The 17,580-nt window shown below is 40.8% G+C and overlaps 1 protein-coding gene across 2 annotated transcripts in view; it reads left to right on the top strand.

Moving 5' to 3' along the window:
* The first annotated feature begins 7,889 nt into the window (after positions 1-7,889).
* The window catches only part of LOC145442789 (uncharacterized), a 33,996-nt gene continuing 24,305 nt past the window's right edge, over positions 7,890-17,580 (top strand). For both annotated transcript variants that reach the window (XM_080320782.1, XM_080320783.1), the window contains exons 1-4: positions 7,890-8,028; positions 8,088-8,226; positions 8,833-8,976; positions 9,090-9,168. In XM_080320782.1, the coding sequence (XP_080176908.1) occupies positions 7,948-8,028; positions 8,088-8,226; positions 8,833-8,976; positions 9,090-9,168 (443 nt within the window). In that variant the 5' untranslated portion in view covers positions 7,890-7,947. The remainder of the gene's footprint in view (positions 8,029-8,087; positions 8,227-8,832; positions 8,977-9,089; positions 9,169-17,580) is intronic.

The raw sequence follows: 17,580 nt of genomic DNA on the forward strand, positions 1-17,580 counted from the left end.
TATAGAGTCATCACTCGACTCGAGTCCGACTCGAGTCACGATTTTCTGGTGAGTCATTTTCTCAAAATACGAAAATGACTTGACTCGACTCGAGTCAATTTGCGTATTGATTCGACTTGGACTCGGGTCATTTCGGATGACTCGAACCAAGTCATATGACTCGAGACTCAGATGGCCAATACCGACATATCATTGTAATTTCGAAGAATAGTAAAGAAACCACACTATTGGGATTTCATCTATCGATACTGGTAATTTAAATGCGACCAGAAAATGCTAAAAGTAAGGAAAATTAGTATATTATAAATTCGAATCATTTGATATCACCAAACAGCGTTATAAGAAGTGGGTTTAACAAGACTTCAACTGGAAACTTAGCGGTCAACACAATTACTTGGACTCGGACTCAGTCATTATACCATGACTCGGACTCGACCCTCTGCTCGATGACTTGTACTCGGACTTGACTCGGTGGTGGATTGAAAATGACTCGACTTGACTCGAGTCAAAACTATAAAAGTGAGATTGACTTGTGACTCGGGGTCTTGAGACTTGGTTACGACCCTGCGCTTACGCATCAAAACAATTGACCACTGTTTCTAGATAACCCTCATGGCAGCAACATGTCCAATGTCCATTTTGTTGAGACTAGCATGCAGCCTTGATTTATTAGCTGCCAAAGGATCAGGATCAGGTAAAGCCCTGCACTTGTATGAATTGGAGAATATGGTCCTGTTAAATCGCGCCAGGCATCATAATATCTTTGCAATCGAAGTGCAACAAATATAGCATGAGCTATAGAACTGGCGAACGTGTGGAAAAAACTCGCAGTTCTAGCTTCCTCCTACTCCAAGGCACATCTTTAACTTTCGACCTTCATAGTTGTATATATATTTCGCTCAAGTCTATAACAATCTAGAAATGTTGCACAATATAATCGAAGGCTAAGTTCCAGTTAGTATGTTGTACAAGGTACAATGTTGGTGTGCGCATCTTTTACACTACGGGATGCAGGGGCGATCACAAAGTATAAAGTAGTTCGATGTCACTCAAATGAAAGTGAATGTGTTCTAAAAGTGAAACAATATAATTCAAGTGAGAATAGAAGGGGTCTCAAAAGTCCTCGTGTAAGTGCCCTAAACTTGCATGATGTGGGTGCATGATGTAGGTAGATAATAATTATTTTCTAAATAGCCAAAACCGCGACAACATACATTAAGCCAAGGTGCTACATGAGTACTCCAAGAAGATATATGTAATTTGTTGTGACTTTTGGTCAATACCGTATGACTTGATCATTTCCTTATTACAGCATTGATCTCGTTCCGGAATACTTTCGTATATTTTCGCCGTTTACGTTTCTATACCGGCTGAGTTGAATTGAAATGTCAGCATGATCGATTCATTTGATTGTTCCCTAAAAATACAGCCCAAATCCGCGTTAGTCCACATTCAATATGTGGATTAGATGCCCCAGGTGTATAGGTTATCAATTTATTCACAATGTAGTCTCTCGCGTCATATGAGCAGTTGAACACTGAGTAACATTTACAACCGCGAAGAATAAGAGGGATGCGCCATAAAAGGACTTGGCACTTCACCATTCAAAGACATTTAAGAAGCGATTCAATCAGTAATAATAAATCATCATACAAAAGGTTATTATTATCACAGAACGACGACAGTGGCCTTATGCGTCACGACAATACACTGAAAAACGTTTAGGGTATTTGCTTTAATGGATGACATGTCATTTCGCGCACTCCCACTCTTCAGACACTCTCGCGTTCTTGCGTCCTTTTTCGGGTCTCCGCTACCGACTCTGACCGACTTCCTCTGGGATATTTGAAGACGCTGCGTCGATGATGAACTCAGATAAACCTCCGACACACAGAAGCTTGACAGCTACGTGAGGTATCGGTGATGCGTTATGTTTGTTGGCAAACTTCACAAAAATGATTAAAGGAAAATGGTAAAAATATTGAACAGAGCAGTACTGTTTCTTCATTTAAAAATGAAGAAATTTTGCTTCTGTGCAATAAACCGCCCATATCATTAAAATACTTCGGAACATCACAATTTAGTTCAGAATGCCGACTGAACTAGATATTCTGAATACATTACCAGATGATCAGGGAGCTTAAAGAAGAGATGCAATATCGAATTTGCTTTTTCGATGATGATTCCACCATTAGTGGAATTTACCCAGCAGTTTTACGTTAAGCTGGATGTAATTGTAGTTTAATACACGCACCAAGGGTATGGTAAATAGAAATGTGCAAGTTTGGTATGGTATGGGGATTTCCGAGTATGGCATAGAAATTGTTTTCCATCGTTTTCCATACGTCCATGCCTCGACAGTTTTCCGAGAACCATGACAATGACCCAACGCTCAATTTGGCGAATCCATTGCATAACTCGGAAAATCGTTACTTGTCATGACTATCTCATATCTCAAATTGCGACTCAGACTCAACCACCCTTGTCAATATCTATTTGAAGACTGAAAAGATGTGCAAGTGGTTTATGGAGGAAAATATTATTATTGATAATTGTTCCAATCTGAATATCATAAAATCATATTATATTCGACCGCTGTCGCGTTACAGCTTGCATAGGCCTACCATGAGAAGTTTTAAAATCATAGACGATGTGAATGTAGCTGTTTCATGAATATTTAAATGCATTAGTTGAATTTGGAAGTCGTTTCCTGCGCTTTACTTGGATGATCATCACCCAATTTCTATTTGACATAAGCATCATTGTAATTCAAAAATATCTAGCTTATCTCGGAGCGACGTTATCCCATTCCGGCATGCAACACGCATTGCAACTTTATTAAATATGGTTATCTCTGATAAAGGAACGGACACCCTGGTATATCGGCTGATGAAGCTTATCAGTACGACCCATACGTTGGCTGGGGAACCGGACATTGGATCCGCTATCGCAAAATCTCTAATGATTGTAGCGATGTCAAATTCTATTCTAATGTATATATTCTGATGAGACAACTCCCATCATACCCAGACACAACTTAACGGTACCATGAACTTATATTTACGTTCAAATATCAACAGTCCCGAAAAGAGACCGGTATATATCTTAATGTTGACCAATGTGCAGAAAGCATAATAGATACGGGAGAACCATCCTAACTCACTAATCGGATTGGTATTGTGTATGCTTTGCCGCTTCCAAATACAAGCCGGCAATATTCAAACTACCTAACAGCGATACGTGACATATTCACTTAAACACAATACCCCCAAACGCTGTCCCCATTGGTGACATACAACAAAACGTCGCGTGCCTTTCAGTCTACTATTTACTCACCTATACAACTGCAATCACGGCAATTGATAAGGATAACGCGCTTTCCGTTTCAAAATATTCCCCAAACCACAAACGCGCGCGCTATTGTGTGCGCATACACTGGTCTACTTGTTATAATATTGCTCCAAACGACAATATTCATATTCAAACGTACTTTTTAGAGTTCGTTGTGAAATTTCCATCAGTCGGAATCCGTTAGCATCAAAGTCATACGAAAATAAACCATTTATTGATCAGCTTAGAGTTGAGAAAGTATTGCGAACCTAAAGTCAGATTTGAGAAAGTAACGAATTCAAATTGTGCCCTTGGACGAATCCGAAGTACGGTTGTTTTGCAAACACTAATTTGGCTGTCGAAATATGCATTTGGGGTGATATTAAATTCTCCTTGGGCTAGATACTCGGACTGAATTCATTACTAGCTACAGACTGTGAATCGTACGGGCCGGAGATCAAACGATAGATTTGATAGGTAGGATATTGTTCTTGATTACAATCATTGATCCCGATGTAGCTTAGAGTTTGAGATTAGTAGAGCATTGAGTTGTGCATTGTGAGGTGCATACGCATCGTGCATTTGCAAAACTTCCGTACTCGATATAACTTGTCAGGGATTATTTGGATTCTGCATATTCAGGATGGGGATTAAATTCTTTACTGACAGTCGGTCAGTCGGTGTATCGAGCACAACAGTCCAGGCTTCAGAATATGCTGTTTTCATAATTTTGTTACAAGATAGTGTCATCAATTTTTCTTTCCCGAATACAACTGTCTCGTAATATTGATGTTTATGTAATTTGAGTGATCAATCCATTCGAATTTTCAAACTGGAAATTAACCCAAGTCAAGCCTCCTATAATAGAGCACACTAATCAATTTATGGTGTAGAATCAGTAAGTGGTAGTACAGTAGGCGATGTACCTACTAGAAAATTATTAATAAGGACTTGATATTCCAGTAGAGCAGGAGTGGACACGTAATTCGATTGGTATGTGTTGGCGGCCGTCGACGTGCATATTGAATTTACGAATGGACTCCCGAATATTCGAGAGATTTTAATTAATTTTGAAATTTTCTTCGCGCTGTGCGCGATTCAATGCGAATACATTTCCATCTTAATATGGTAGCGCCTTTTGCAATCTGAGTCCCATAGTACGGATGTGAGCAGCAGAGGAAAATGATGCGGTCCATGTAGAAATACCAATTTTGAATCATGTGTTCCCCACTGAAGAAATTTTTTCTATGGTACGTTTGGGCGATTCCAATATATTTCCACTATACGGAACAATCTTGATGGGAGGTCAAGAAATAACAGCATGCAGCAAAGTGACTAATAACAATCGACCCCCCGATAATCCATAATCATTTATAACTTGCCCTAAATTTTCGAAAACACTGCCTCCATCAACTCTACCGGCGAATCTAATCATATGGGCTGGGAAAGGATTAATGCTTGATAGGAATATGTGAAAATGCTAATAATAATGATGGAGTTCATTCGCGAATCAGCTAGTTTTTTCGCGCTAACATGATCACTTGTGATTTCGATGCGCATAGCATATAGTAATCCGATATGAATAAATAGATGAGTCCGGAGTTCACAAGAAATGGATATGGAAGTTTAACATGGGTATTTAACGTCCATTTAGTTCATTACGACTATGCCATGGAATGCGACTGTAGGCTACATGAGCAATCGAACTGCGATCGTGCATAGCAAAACGGTGTGCCACCCCTGCAGTAAAGGGACCAATACTCCCCTCATTGCTATAGTATAGTGACTATGCCGATCCGAAACTACGACAATAGACGGTTGCAGCCAAATTGAAGTTTAACATGTATCTCTTGTAGGAACGAGAGGAACGATAAGACGGTGCTGCAAGTACTGTACAGTACTGTATATAACAAACGTCCAGCATCGTACGTTTGAATTCGTGACTTATTTGGTGTTATGACCCATTTAGCACGCACAGATTTATAATAATAAATAACAAAGGTTTTTTAATCTCCCACGCTATGTATCTTTATCACACTGCAGTGCGACGTTGCAAAATTAATGTATCTCCAGGCTTTGTCTACATTGTTTTTATTGAATTTAACGGTCATTGCGGCGGGGGAGAGTTGTAGTGGTGTGCCCCGCCGCTGCAATACCGTTGTATTGAGGGTTCGCGTTCTACCGAAGTCGACTCCAAACTATCATTATAAGCGTCGCGGAAGATACCTGCGTGTCCCGGATATTGCGATGAATTATCGCCAGTCAAAAACTTTGTGGACAGTATCCACTGGATAGTAGTACTAATTTAACGGTACTCATGAGTTCATATGGACAAAACCAAATTTAGGGTTAAGAGCTTTGAAACGGTGACATTTGGCAAACCCACCGGTGTTACATATTCATCTGAGCTTCACACCATAGGTTTTGCGAAGCCCATAACGAAAGCTGGCACTACTATGTCGGCGTCCTAGAAATGAAAACATAAGATACTCGACCTGGTGTTAAACGACAATTCCCGTCGTAACACCTTGGATACAAAAGCAACAACGGTCATTATTAAAAGTCGCCTTTGTCACACAAGCTTTATGTTTCGGAGGAATGTACCTATTTTGCTGTTACACTAGGATCTGGCGACAAAGTTACTGGACGAATGGTTGACTGGTTGACGAATGGTTGACTGGTTGACGAATGGTTATGTTTCTTTACTGAATGATAGAGGCCTACGTTCTATATATTTATGGCTGCGGTGTTTTCGTAATATCATGCGCGGGCCGTTGTTCCATCATCATGATATCCCAGATGCCACGCCTCAAATATACTTGACAGTTTGAAACAAGCTTCTTACGATTTCGTATTGAAAATCCTTCTGCGACGGTGTCATTGGTATAGTTTGAAACAAAATTGATTTGAATAATTGATCGAGATCACAAAGTAACAACATAACGTTCGGCGGGACTGCCATTGTTAAAATTGAATCAGTGTCCATTGTACCCCGCGGATTGTTAGTGGGTGATTTGAATTTTGTTGGCATGGACGCTGCTAATGAAAACAAATGAAAAGTTCACAAATATACAAGAGATGAATGTAACAAAAACTTTAAATCTAGCCAATTTTAGAATCCTATGCTGAATTGATCTCCGAATATGCGCCAGAGTGGCTATATAGTTAAAGTTATTCAAAATATTAAAACTATATAACATGACATCAAATATAGACGACTGCTCATAAAGATTGGAATATAAATTAATCTACTATGATAAACTTCGAAATAAGGCAATGTGCTTCTGAGCAACTGTTCCCAAAGATCCGCTTGATGCCGCTAATGCTACCTCATGTTACGAGGGGCGGGCAACTTCTCCAGTCGGCGGGCCGGATATAGGAAAATTAAGTACTTGGCGGGCCGGATTGCTGAATCGATACATTATTCGCCCATTTATCCACATATACAAGGAATAAATCGTATTTAATGATTGTATTTTAACGACAGCAATGTCACTTCACAGCCATTTCTCGCCGATATTGACGAACACAATGTGGATTTGAGAATAGCATTGTCATACAGGCGCCGCCATGTCTGCTTCTATCTGATCAATCAACACCCGGTGCAATCCCTAATTAAGATTTCAAGGCGTTCGATAACCCCGGTACCCCTAATTTACCAAGATATCAATTCATTAGGGTGGAGTAGGTGACGAGATAGCGTCGTTGTTCAACTGTGTAGCCTGATTAATCTCGATATTGAATTCATGCGGCCTGCGACCCGATTTGAGTTGGCGACGCTTGGTATAAGCGGCGTCTTACTAGGGTTACCATACGTCCTCTTTTAAGAAGATTTGTTCTCTTTTTTGACTTTTTTGAAAGTGTCCTCGGAGGACGCCCAAATGTCCTCTTTTTTGAGAATTTTGGTTAAATATGTGGCAAAATCGACTGAGATACAGTAAATTAGCACTGAAGTAACGCTCCAGCGGCTATTTCGGGAAATGAGCCGGAAAGCCGTAAGCTCCACTCTCGCACGCTGCGCATACAAGTATATCATAACATACAGTCACTAAAATTGGAGGTAGTAAGCAATTAGTGGGAAAGCTCGGCAGACTGGGGCCGCGGGCCACATTATCATGTAAGACGGAAAACTCTCCGCGGGCCGGACAAAATCCCTTCGCGGGCCGGATCCGGCCCGCGGGCCGTATGTTGCCCACCCCTGTGTTATGTGATAGGTAGGGCAATCCAAGTGCTTTAAATTATTATTTGAACAGAAATTAGAGATATTATAGTTACACGGTAACGTCATCTTCCATATAATTATTATATATATTTATTTATTTTGTCATTCGAACATTCCCATGGGGATTTCCACATTGGGTTCGAGGTACGCATTGTAGTTTGATACGCCAGATGCTCTTTCCGCGGCAATTGTCCGGGAATAGGGCTCGCACTGGGACGGATCCCGCTCGTTAGTAGGTGAGTTAAAGTGTTACAGCTGCGGATGGAATTTGAACACGGGAGTGCAGATTGCGTGACCAGTGCTCTCAATCTTGAGTCGACTGACAATTGATATATTTAAAATAATATAACATTACTCTTTGTATATCAGTGTCAAGGTAAACAATTACTATAGATATGAGTCGTGTAACTCCGCTACCAACCGAGAGCGATCCATTCGCAGAAAATTTCGCCGAGGGAGCTGCCACAGCGACAAAGGTAATATTGAATATGTCCCGAATGCAGACATCTGCAATCATATTTGTTATACCTTTTAGAGCGGCCCGCTGCTCTCCAAACCTGTCATAGGAGTGATAGTAGCCGTTAGCGCGTGTGCTGTTGCTGGTATCATTGCCGGAGTGGTGATTGCAACACGGCCAAGCACGCAAACAGTGTGCACCGGCCTAACTGAACAAGGTATGAACAATGTACTTTTTCCTGAATATCATTTTTTAATGCTGTTTCGTTATATGTTGGTAGTTTTCCGAATAGTTTTACTCTATATGTCAAGGTTGGTTTTCCGGATTATCAGTACTTTCAATATTTTGTCAGGCTGGCGTTACACCGGTTCTTTATTGCTTCAGAAAAAATTTGCCACTTTAAGTATCATCTGCGTCACGGTATATAGCAGATAACATAACAATCCAACACAGAGGACAACTGGTCTAAAGATTCTCATTCGAATACATGCTAGATAGGCCTACAGGTATAATACATGGTCCATGCGAAGACCAAACTCTCTGTCATGCATCTTTATATGGACCGAAACAATCTCAATACACTTTGTTTTGCCAATAGAGCAACAAAAAAGTTTTGTTACCTATAATGTTTTGGCAACGAACAAATTCCTAATCATTCGTCAATGAATCTGTGTCGTCCTAATCGCTGTCCAATCATAATGTTTGAAATATAACTGTGTTCGATATCGAGGTTTTGCTTAGTATGGTCGACGCTAATCCGCTATTTCGAGGATCGAAAAGTCATGCTAGCAAACAAATCAATTTTCATGTTTTTCGAATTCAGGTTGCAACGCCTCGCTGTCGCAAAACATCCAATTCATAACTTCCGATTGTGAAATGGACATCGGCGTGTGCTCCGGAGAAAGTTGTCAGACATGTTCAGAGTGTTGCGGAGCAATATTTGAGACAACCAACACGACATGCGAGGGTAAGCTCAGCTCACGGTGGCTTATTTTCTTTCTTCCCGATAACAAGTGACGAATGTGTGCACGTTGTGCACGAAGTTGGCTGCGCATAATTTATAATCTCATTTCTTCGCAGGGCAAGAAGTCATTTTCTCGAAGGTAGTCGGATGCGATTGTCAAGGTTGCAATAATTTCCCGATTGCTGTCTCTGGAAGGTGAGCTTAATTTGACGGAACCAAATTGATTGCAAAACATCTAACTTCGAGACGCTTGTGCTGTGATCTGCCAAATCCTCTATACCTAGAGCTCGCTAAAGTTGTCTTCTAAACACATTTGCGCACGGATCCGGACTGCCGAGCATGCTGTACATCTTCCGTATTTATCGATGTTGAATACGGAAATTTCTAGCGGCGTCGCAGGACTAATTACCTCCTGATTATTTCTGACTGATGAGTAGAAAAATGCCATAGAAATATTCATCCTTTGCAGAAATACTGTTGTGACAGGTTGCCTACCAGTTTGTTAATCGATGGCGAAATATCGTAAAATATATATCTATATGCATACTTTGGACTCCGCAAAAACAATTTCCCAATTACTGAGCACAATCGCGGTGATATATCTGAAAACTGAAATATGTGTCTCTGTGTCTCTATGTGTGTGTGTGTGTGTGTGTGTGTGTGTGTGTGTGTGTGTGATTGAGAGAGACTGAGAGGAAGACAGCATTGGGTTTCAAAATTCTTTCTATATTTCGAATTTGATCAAGCGCATTTACCGACGTTCGCTCCTGATGAGAGCCAGTTGAAAAGCTTTGACTGGAATAAATTTGGCAATATGAACGTATTGTTTGCTGTAAATCCTATAAGTACAGAAACCCTACCCAGCCCAAAAATACCAACCCTGATCGAACACAAGCTAACCTGGCTCCTCACCTTAACTTGAGACAACCCTTTCACGTTGGTTATTAAACTTTAATAACCTGGACAACCCTTACACTAAGCAGCAAGCCTTCGGGGAACCCCAAATTTTCGCTGATCCATCCAAAACTAAAGTTCAACACATTACACTACTAAGCTACACATCTGATACATTACTATAGATTACTGGTGCATAAAATGATATGTGAATCAAGTCTTAAAAGAACGAAACAATTGAAGTACATAATTTTCATATAAAGCTTAGACATTCGCACGAGTATTTATAGCATATCAGTGTGACTACCGCCATCGTATTGTTACGTCGAAAAGCAACAACGTGATACTAATTGCAAATGATCTAATGAATGTTGGAGGTAAAATCAGCGTTTCAGAAAGGCGAGCCTCCCCTGCGTACGCCGCTGCAGAGGACGTACAAACGCAACAGTCTCATTTCGACCAGACTTGTACAAACTACTGGATTTTCCAAAAGCGCAACTAGAACTAGAAGTGCTCAATTTTTGAAACTTGCAACTACAACTAGACCTAGAACTACCCTATTTTCAAAATTCCATTTTGAAAACTTTTGTTTCACTTTTTGAAAGAAACCTGGTTATAATAATGCACATCAAATCTTTCAGCGTGCCATGAAAAACCATCTTACGTGCCACTTTTAACACGCGTGCCAGGGGTAGCCGGTCCCTGGCGTATTCTCTATTCATAATAGAGTCGATATAACATGTGATAATTTAAGTCGGGATTATGACATAAGCAAGCATTCATTCGGCTAAAGCTGCGAGACGACGAATTCGGACAACCTGCCAGTGAAATTACCAAATCAACAGGACGATTTTACCAATAAGCTACACACCTCTCTGGATAGTGAAAAAGCTGAAACATCCTTTATATTTTTGTGTCTTTTAGAAGGACGTGTCCATGGGTTGGTGTGATTAAAAAGAAGTAACAATGTTTCTCGTTTACCATTGTCTTGAATAATTACGTGGGATAAATATCATATTTGTACTTTAACTCTAAATTCTCAATTGCCTAATAGTAATACATCCACTGAGAAGCTTGTGTTAACCAAGTAATTCATTGCTTTCAATTCATAAATTATTAAAAATACTTACACCGCCGAATATAGTACAAGCTTAGCTCGCCAACGTATTTCCTGCCTGTCATTCTCAGAAAATAGTTTCCCATCCGTGACGTAGGGGTTCCCGAGTCAATAAAGGTTTAGAACCATATACAGAGCTGGATTTCATTCTCCTAGTCAACACATTGGTTTTTATTTAATCGGAAATATCAGACATTGAATCGACATTTTAAGAGAACGGGGTTTCGAGTTTGAAATGGGAGAGATTCCGACCCCAAAAAGTCACCCACTTGCTACGCCATTGTCAGCAGTGATGGCTCTGAGCGAGCAATGGCTGCACAAACATCATTCAACAGAACACCAGCATCTCAATTCGCCCAAAGCCACGACACGTGTTTTCTAGTTGATCGGCAACTAATAATTTTTTCCAGTGGCGGCTCGTCCTATAGGGCAACTGGGGCATTGCCCCACCTAAAATTCTGTTCAATAACAATTTAACCATTTATAGACGCACAGCAATCAATATATACCGAGATCACAGCGAAACCCGCGTTCTTCTTGTGCTTTCGCTTGCAAACGCCCATACATAGCGAAGTCTCTGCGAAAATCGAATTCTCTTCTGTGTTTTCGCTTTGTGAATGCCTAGCCGGGGCTTGCCCCGGTAGCGCTCATAACAAGCTTTCACTATCTATTCTCTCAAAGCCGCGCACAATAAAGAAACGGTGATTTACTCTCTCCTATTCGTAAAATTGCCGAGCAACCGGGGCAAATATGCCTACTCGCCCCTAAGGTGTGATGTAACAATCGTATCTATATCTGAACTCGGTTACCGTAATATGCGTTGAGTCGACCTTTGCTGGTATAGGTCGATTTTGACGGTGTTTCGCACCATGATAATTCTTGAAACTTGGTATGATATGTCGTGAAGGTAGTATTGAACACTGCTCCAAGTTTCAGGCTTGCTACTTAAAGATAATGGTAGTAATTCCGTTTCCGAAGTTCAGTGTGTGCTGATCTATCATGTACATAGTACAGCAAACAGATTTTACTCAAAAGCCGGTATTGGTCTCCATTGATTTTGACGATGTTCTATACCCAGATCGGTCATGACATTTGGTACGGTAAGTGTTAGTATCGACCGCTGTAACAAGTTTTAAGTTTGTCACTGAACTATGTGGGTGGTAATTTCGTTTCCAAAGTCGAGTAAGAGCTGACTCTTCATTTATCGCCAACAAATTTACGCAAAAGCCGTTATTGGTCTCTATTGATTTTAACGATGTTCCATACCTAGATCTGTCATGAGCTTTCACGCGGTATGTCTTGATTTTAGTATCGAACGCGGTGCCAAGTCTTAAAGTTGACACTCAATGATTGAGGCAGTTATTTCGTTTTCGAGGTCGAGTATGGTAGAGATGCACGCTGATCTGATACTTAGCCTACCTACGTCATTGCGGATCTCACGCAAAAGCGGATGTCGGTCTGTGCCAGTGGTTCCCAACCTTTTTCGGTGGCAGGGCCAAATTTAGAATTTCAGAGTACGGCGGGGGCCGCACGAATACCAAGGCAATGAAAGGGACCCAAAATAGTCACCAAAATATGAAAATTGGCATTGTTCCGATCATTATCGATCCCACGAAATCAGGATCCCCGTTTAGTGAGCCCGCGTGGAGCGCGAAAATTTTCGATAATTCAAAATAAAATAGGTCTATAAGATCGGCAATTGCATATATATTGCTATCAATTACTTGTCCTCTCTGCCCACGTAATCAGATTTACCGGTAGAGCTGAGTGAGGTGTCTTGGAAACTGTAGGGCCCGTAAATAATAATTAAAGATATTCGGACGGGCGAACCCGTTGGTACGACTTCGTTAAATTATGTTATTTGTTATTTCGTGATCTCCAGTCTGCTATATCAAGAAATATAGAATCGCCCAAACATACTAAACTAAAAGATGCACACGATTTCAAATTGGTAGTTCTTCACTTGTATATAATTTTTCCCTGCGGGATGGTAGCCTATTTGTCTCGTGACGTTCAGATTGCCAAGACAGGAACATTCGGCGCCATTCATTTGGGCGCCTATGGTCAATTATACCTATATGTATTTTGAATATACATAACGAAGTCTTCGGTCAGCGTAAGGGCAGTCCTTTTCGGCCAAGGTTTTCTCGCTGCCGATCATTCTGGCACGCTTCTTGGAGTCGCATGTAACATGGCCTAAAATCCAGCGTGAGATAACCTCGTTGAACCATCAAGCGACCAACCTCGGTTCTAGTATCCATTACGTATGGATACCAGGGCATGTTGGAATCCCGGGAAATGAAATTGCAGATGCACACGCAAAAGCGGCGGCAAGCGATGAATCGCCAGCTTCGGAATTCAATATAGACACACCAACAAAAGACGCAAGAGTTTTAATACTCGAGCATTGCCGGCAACGCTGGAACAATGATTACATCCGTGACCAAAAAGGAGCCTGCTATAAACAGCTTCAAAATACAATTTTCAACCGCCTCCCCGACACGAATAATCGTCATTATTATCGAATATTATTCCGCCTACGGTCAGGTCATTGCCGTCTTAATTCCCATCTATTCAAGATTGGATGTGCCGACTCCCCCTTGTGTTCCTTATGCTGCGTCCCGGACACTGTTTCACATTTGCTAATGGAATGTCGTAAATTTGAATTTCATCGCCGCTTTTTGATTGATCATTGTGCCAATGAAAACGTTGCTTTCTCTGTACAAAATCTATTGACCCTCCATTGCCTAACTATACCAGTTATAGAATTTATTCTCTCCTGCGATTTATTTCTCTGATCTCTTTGCTTTTCTCTGATTGCCTCATTGAATGTATACTGAGCGTGGCGCAAATAACCATCATCGGTTGAAAGCGCCACTTGTTTCCATAATAATAATAATAATAATAATACATGGCCTAAAACCTTGGGGTGTCTTCGTGCGTCGTGGTGCGGTAATGGCCAACGCCGATATGCCTACTTCTATAAATCTTTGCGTATTTTATCTTTGTCGAAGAGTACCGAATAATTAGGGTACTTGGAAACTTGAAATCGCGCGCAGCGCGAAAAATCTTTGAAAAAGTTGCATAAAACTTCATAAAATACTCTATAATTTATGCTAATTCACTAAATAATTTCGGCCCCCTTCGAGCTCGCTCCCCCCAATTGGGGGGCTTGGGATGCGGCAGTTACGGTCCTCTCAATACCTATATCTATAGGTACTGCCCGTTCAACTGGAAAGTTAGGGCACATTGCATTGAAACAGCAGTGACGCAATCTTAGCAGTCTACTCACAACTTTCCCGCAATCCTAATTGAAAACTCCAGACTTCAAGCCAAGCGAGAGTATTTTATAAATACATTTTTTTTTCATGAATCGATTTCTCAATATTGTTGTGGGGGCCGCAAGAAGGCTAGCTGAGGGCCGCATGCGGCCCGCAGGGCCGCGGTTGGGAATCACTGGTCTGTGCTAATCTATAGTCTGCGTTCCATAACGAGATCGGTGATGATATTTCCAATGGTATATCTCGATGATCGCATGAAACAGCTAACCAAGATTCTCGGTTTGCATTCAAATATTCACATAATTTTATGTTCGCCAATGTCCATTTCACTGTGAAATTGTGGCCTTCAAACCATTTGCTTACAATCCCCTGTCAATTGCGATAGCTATTTCATTTTCGATGTCGGCTAACAGCTGATCATTCGATCAGCCTATTCCTCGATCTATTTTACTCAAAGTTCGGTGTTCGTCTGTTTGCATTGATTTTGACAGTGTACCATACCGGAATGGGTTATGAGATTGCGTATGCTACTTCTCGATGATTTCTTGTAACAGTATACTAAGTTACGGCTTTTATTCATGTATTTATTGATTAATATATTTTCCAACGGCGATTTCGCAGCAGACTTATAGACAGTAAGCCGTATGTGTTGTGTCACAGTCTCCAGTTTCAAGGTCAAAATGTCCTACGTTGTTCCGAGACCGAAGTTCCGAGGCTGCTGTCCTTAGTTCTTCAAAGACCATTCAAATTGATGTTCTGGATTCAATATAACAGGCCCAATCTATGAGATAACAATTGCGTATGTGTCCGAACTCGTTGACCTTTCCAGTTAGGCTTACGCAATCTCTCGAGTTCTAGTCATTGGAATTAGTCAGGTCAAGTCAAGTGCGAACATGAATCGTATTGAATCTTTATTCCGTACGTAGTTTACGCAGTTGCCTTTAGAGCGAAAATGAGAGGTCTAGAAGTTGTCCAGTCTATTGATCCAATCGTACGCCGGGTGCCTCCGCTTTGGTTGCCTATTATCACATGGTCGTAACCAGAGATGGCCACAGTCCGGTTCAGGAGCCGGAGCAGGATTTCAATGTTTTTTTACCTGGCCGGACTGGATCCGGATTTCGAATTTGGGGTGACGGTCGGATTTTAGGGTCTATCGATTTGCGTAATCTATAGCTCCACCATGAAATCAAAACGCATGCTACTAAGGATGACCTGATACTTGATTCGTGGCATAGGGACGATTCTTAGTTCACGTACATTTTGTAAAATAATCCTTTGATTAAAAATAAATGAATAAAACATTTGTTACCACACTTCAAGTCACGGCTCACCGGCAAACCTCTCGCGGCACCTACGTTAAAATCACTGTTGTCGGGAAATTCATGTGACCATCATAAAGTTACTTTTTTACGTTGGAAAACGCCATTGTGACGTCATGTTGATAACAGTCGCTCGCAGCCCTTGCCCCACCACCCGATATTGTCACGAGCCGCCACTGATTTTTTCAAATGTGCAACTAGAACTAGAACTAAAACTACTGAATTTTCAACATCTGTAACTAGAACTAGAACTAGAACTACTCAATTTTCAAAATCTACAACTACAACTAGAAATATAACTACTCAATTTTCAAAATCAGCAACTAGAACTAGAACTAGAACTACTGAAAAAATCGTTAGTTAGTTGACCATCCATTAACTAAATGTTTAGTTTGTACAAGTCTGATTTCGACTGCTGATTGCGCCAAATCATCGCCTGTAGCAAATGATGGCCAAGATGGGCGCGTCATCACTAATCATATGTATGAGCTGAGTATGTCTCTTGACATCCCCTTTAAGAACTCTGTCATAATCACGAACTGGTTATATTGAATGCATCGGTTCTTCGAAGGCATCGCTATTATGACGCTCGCTGTTTTAACACCCGCTATTTTGCCCTGATGCCATTTACACCTGTAAATATGTGATTGAAACATTCGAAACCATGATTGCAATAGTCTTCAAAATAGGCTTCGCGTAAGTTCGACCGCATCAGTTTTTTTTTCAATCAATGTTTGCATGTCATAGGGGGAGTGATGCTCCTCGACAACTGATGCCTTTTGCATCATGTCCGTACAGCACATTCATGAATGTATATAGTATAGGTCCCTAGTGAACAATATGTTATAATGCCTGCACAGTGCACATCCATTAGAATATATGTCGCTATAGTGTATATGAACAGTTGGTTTGTGGTACAGAACTTGAAGATAGCTTTCAATACAACATCCATTGTAGTAAAATATTTATTCAACTCGAAGACTTTTCGGGTGCCTCTTTTCAAGAGTTAACGGCACACTGAAGGGATTTAAACAGAATGAAAAGCAAAACCAGAAAGGCGAAGTATGACGCAACAATCAGAAATTACATATCATGAAGTCCGCAATGTAACGATGGCAACAATAACAAACTTGAAGAGTACGATACAAGTAACAAAGCATTTTGAAACCAAACAATAACAAACACGAATTAGAACGCACTAATGGGAAATTTGTAAGTTATACAGAAAATCTTTTTGTCTACATAAAATAGGCTTGGTCAACAGGATGATTGTTGATTCTAGGGCTTTCAAATGAAACAAAGATCTGCCTCGCGCAATGACAGTAAACATTTGGTCATTATAGTTTTGAGCACAAGAAGGGTTCTCACTTAGATGTTGGCCAATTGCCGAAGCGTATGCTTGGTAATCGTCGTAACAGTCGGTTTTGGCGGCTGATTTGCATTGTCGTGCGAACTCCGTACGGTCATTTGCGCAAGTTTTTGAGCGAATCAATTTGGGAATGTGTTGCGTTATCCGTTCAAACAATCTCTGTGATGAACGTCCCACATACCTACTATCACAGTGGCACTTAAACTCGTAGACGACGTTGCTTGCATTTAAAGCAGGAAGTACATCCTTTCGGAAGTTTGGCAGAAGTGGTTTGGTTGTATACACCACATGCGCATTTACACTATAATAACAACGGTGCACGGCCGATCTGATCAACTTTTCAAACCGATTCGACACATTGCCTAGCCACGGTAGATGTAAAAATGCCGGGCATTTTTCCGGTCCATAATTGGGAGGTTGATCCGAACGTTTTAACACTCTTGCGAAGGAGCATTTCAATATATGTTCAGGATAGCCATTTTTTGATAGGATAGAATGGATCTCATCCAATTCACGTGGCAATTTTTCTGGCGAACAGATACGCAAGGCCCGATAAACCAGAGTTGACCAAGCCTATTTTATGTAGACAAAAAGATTTTCTGTATAACTTACAAATTTCCCATTAGT

The sequence above is a fragment of the Botryllus schlosseri genome, chromosome 7, assembly GCF_051294905.1.
Source record: "Botryllus schlosseri isolate E-star chromosome 7, Bs_hap1, whole genome shotgun sequence".
NCBI classification, from domain to species: domain Eukaryota; kingdom Metazoa; phylum Chordata; class Ascidiacea; order Stolidobranchia; family Styelidae; genus Botryllus; species Botryllus schlosseri.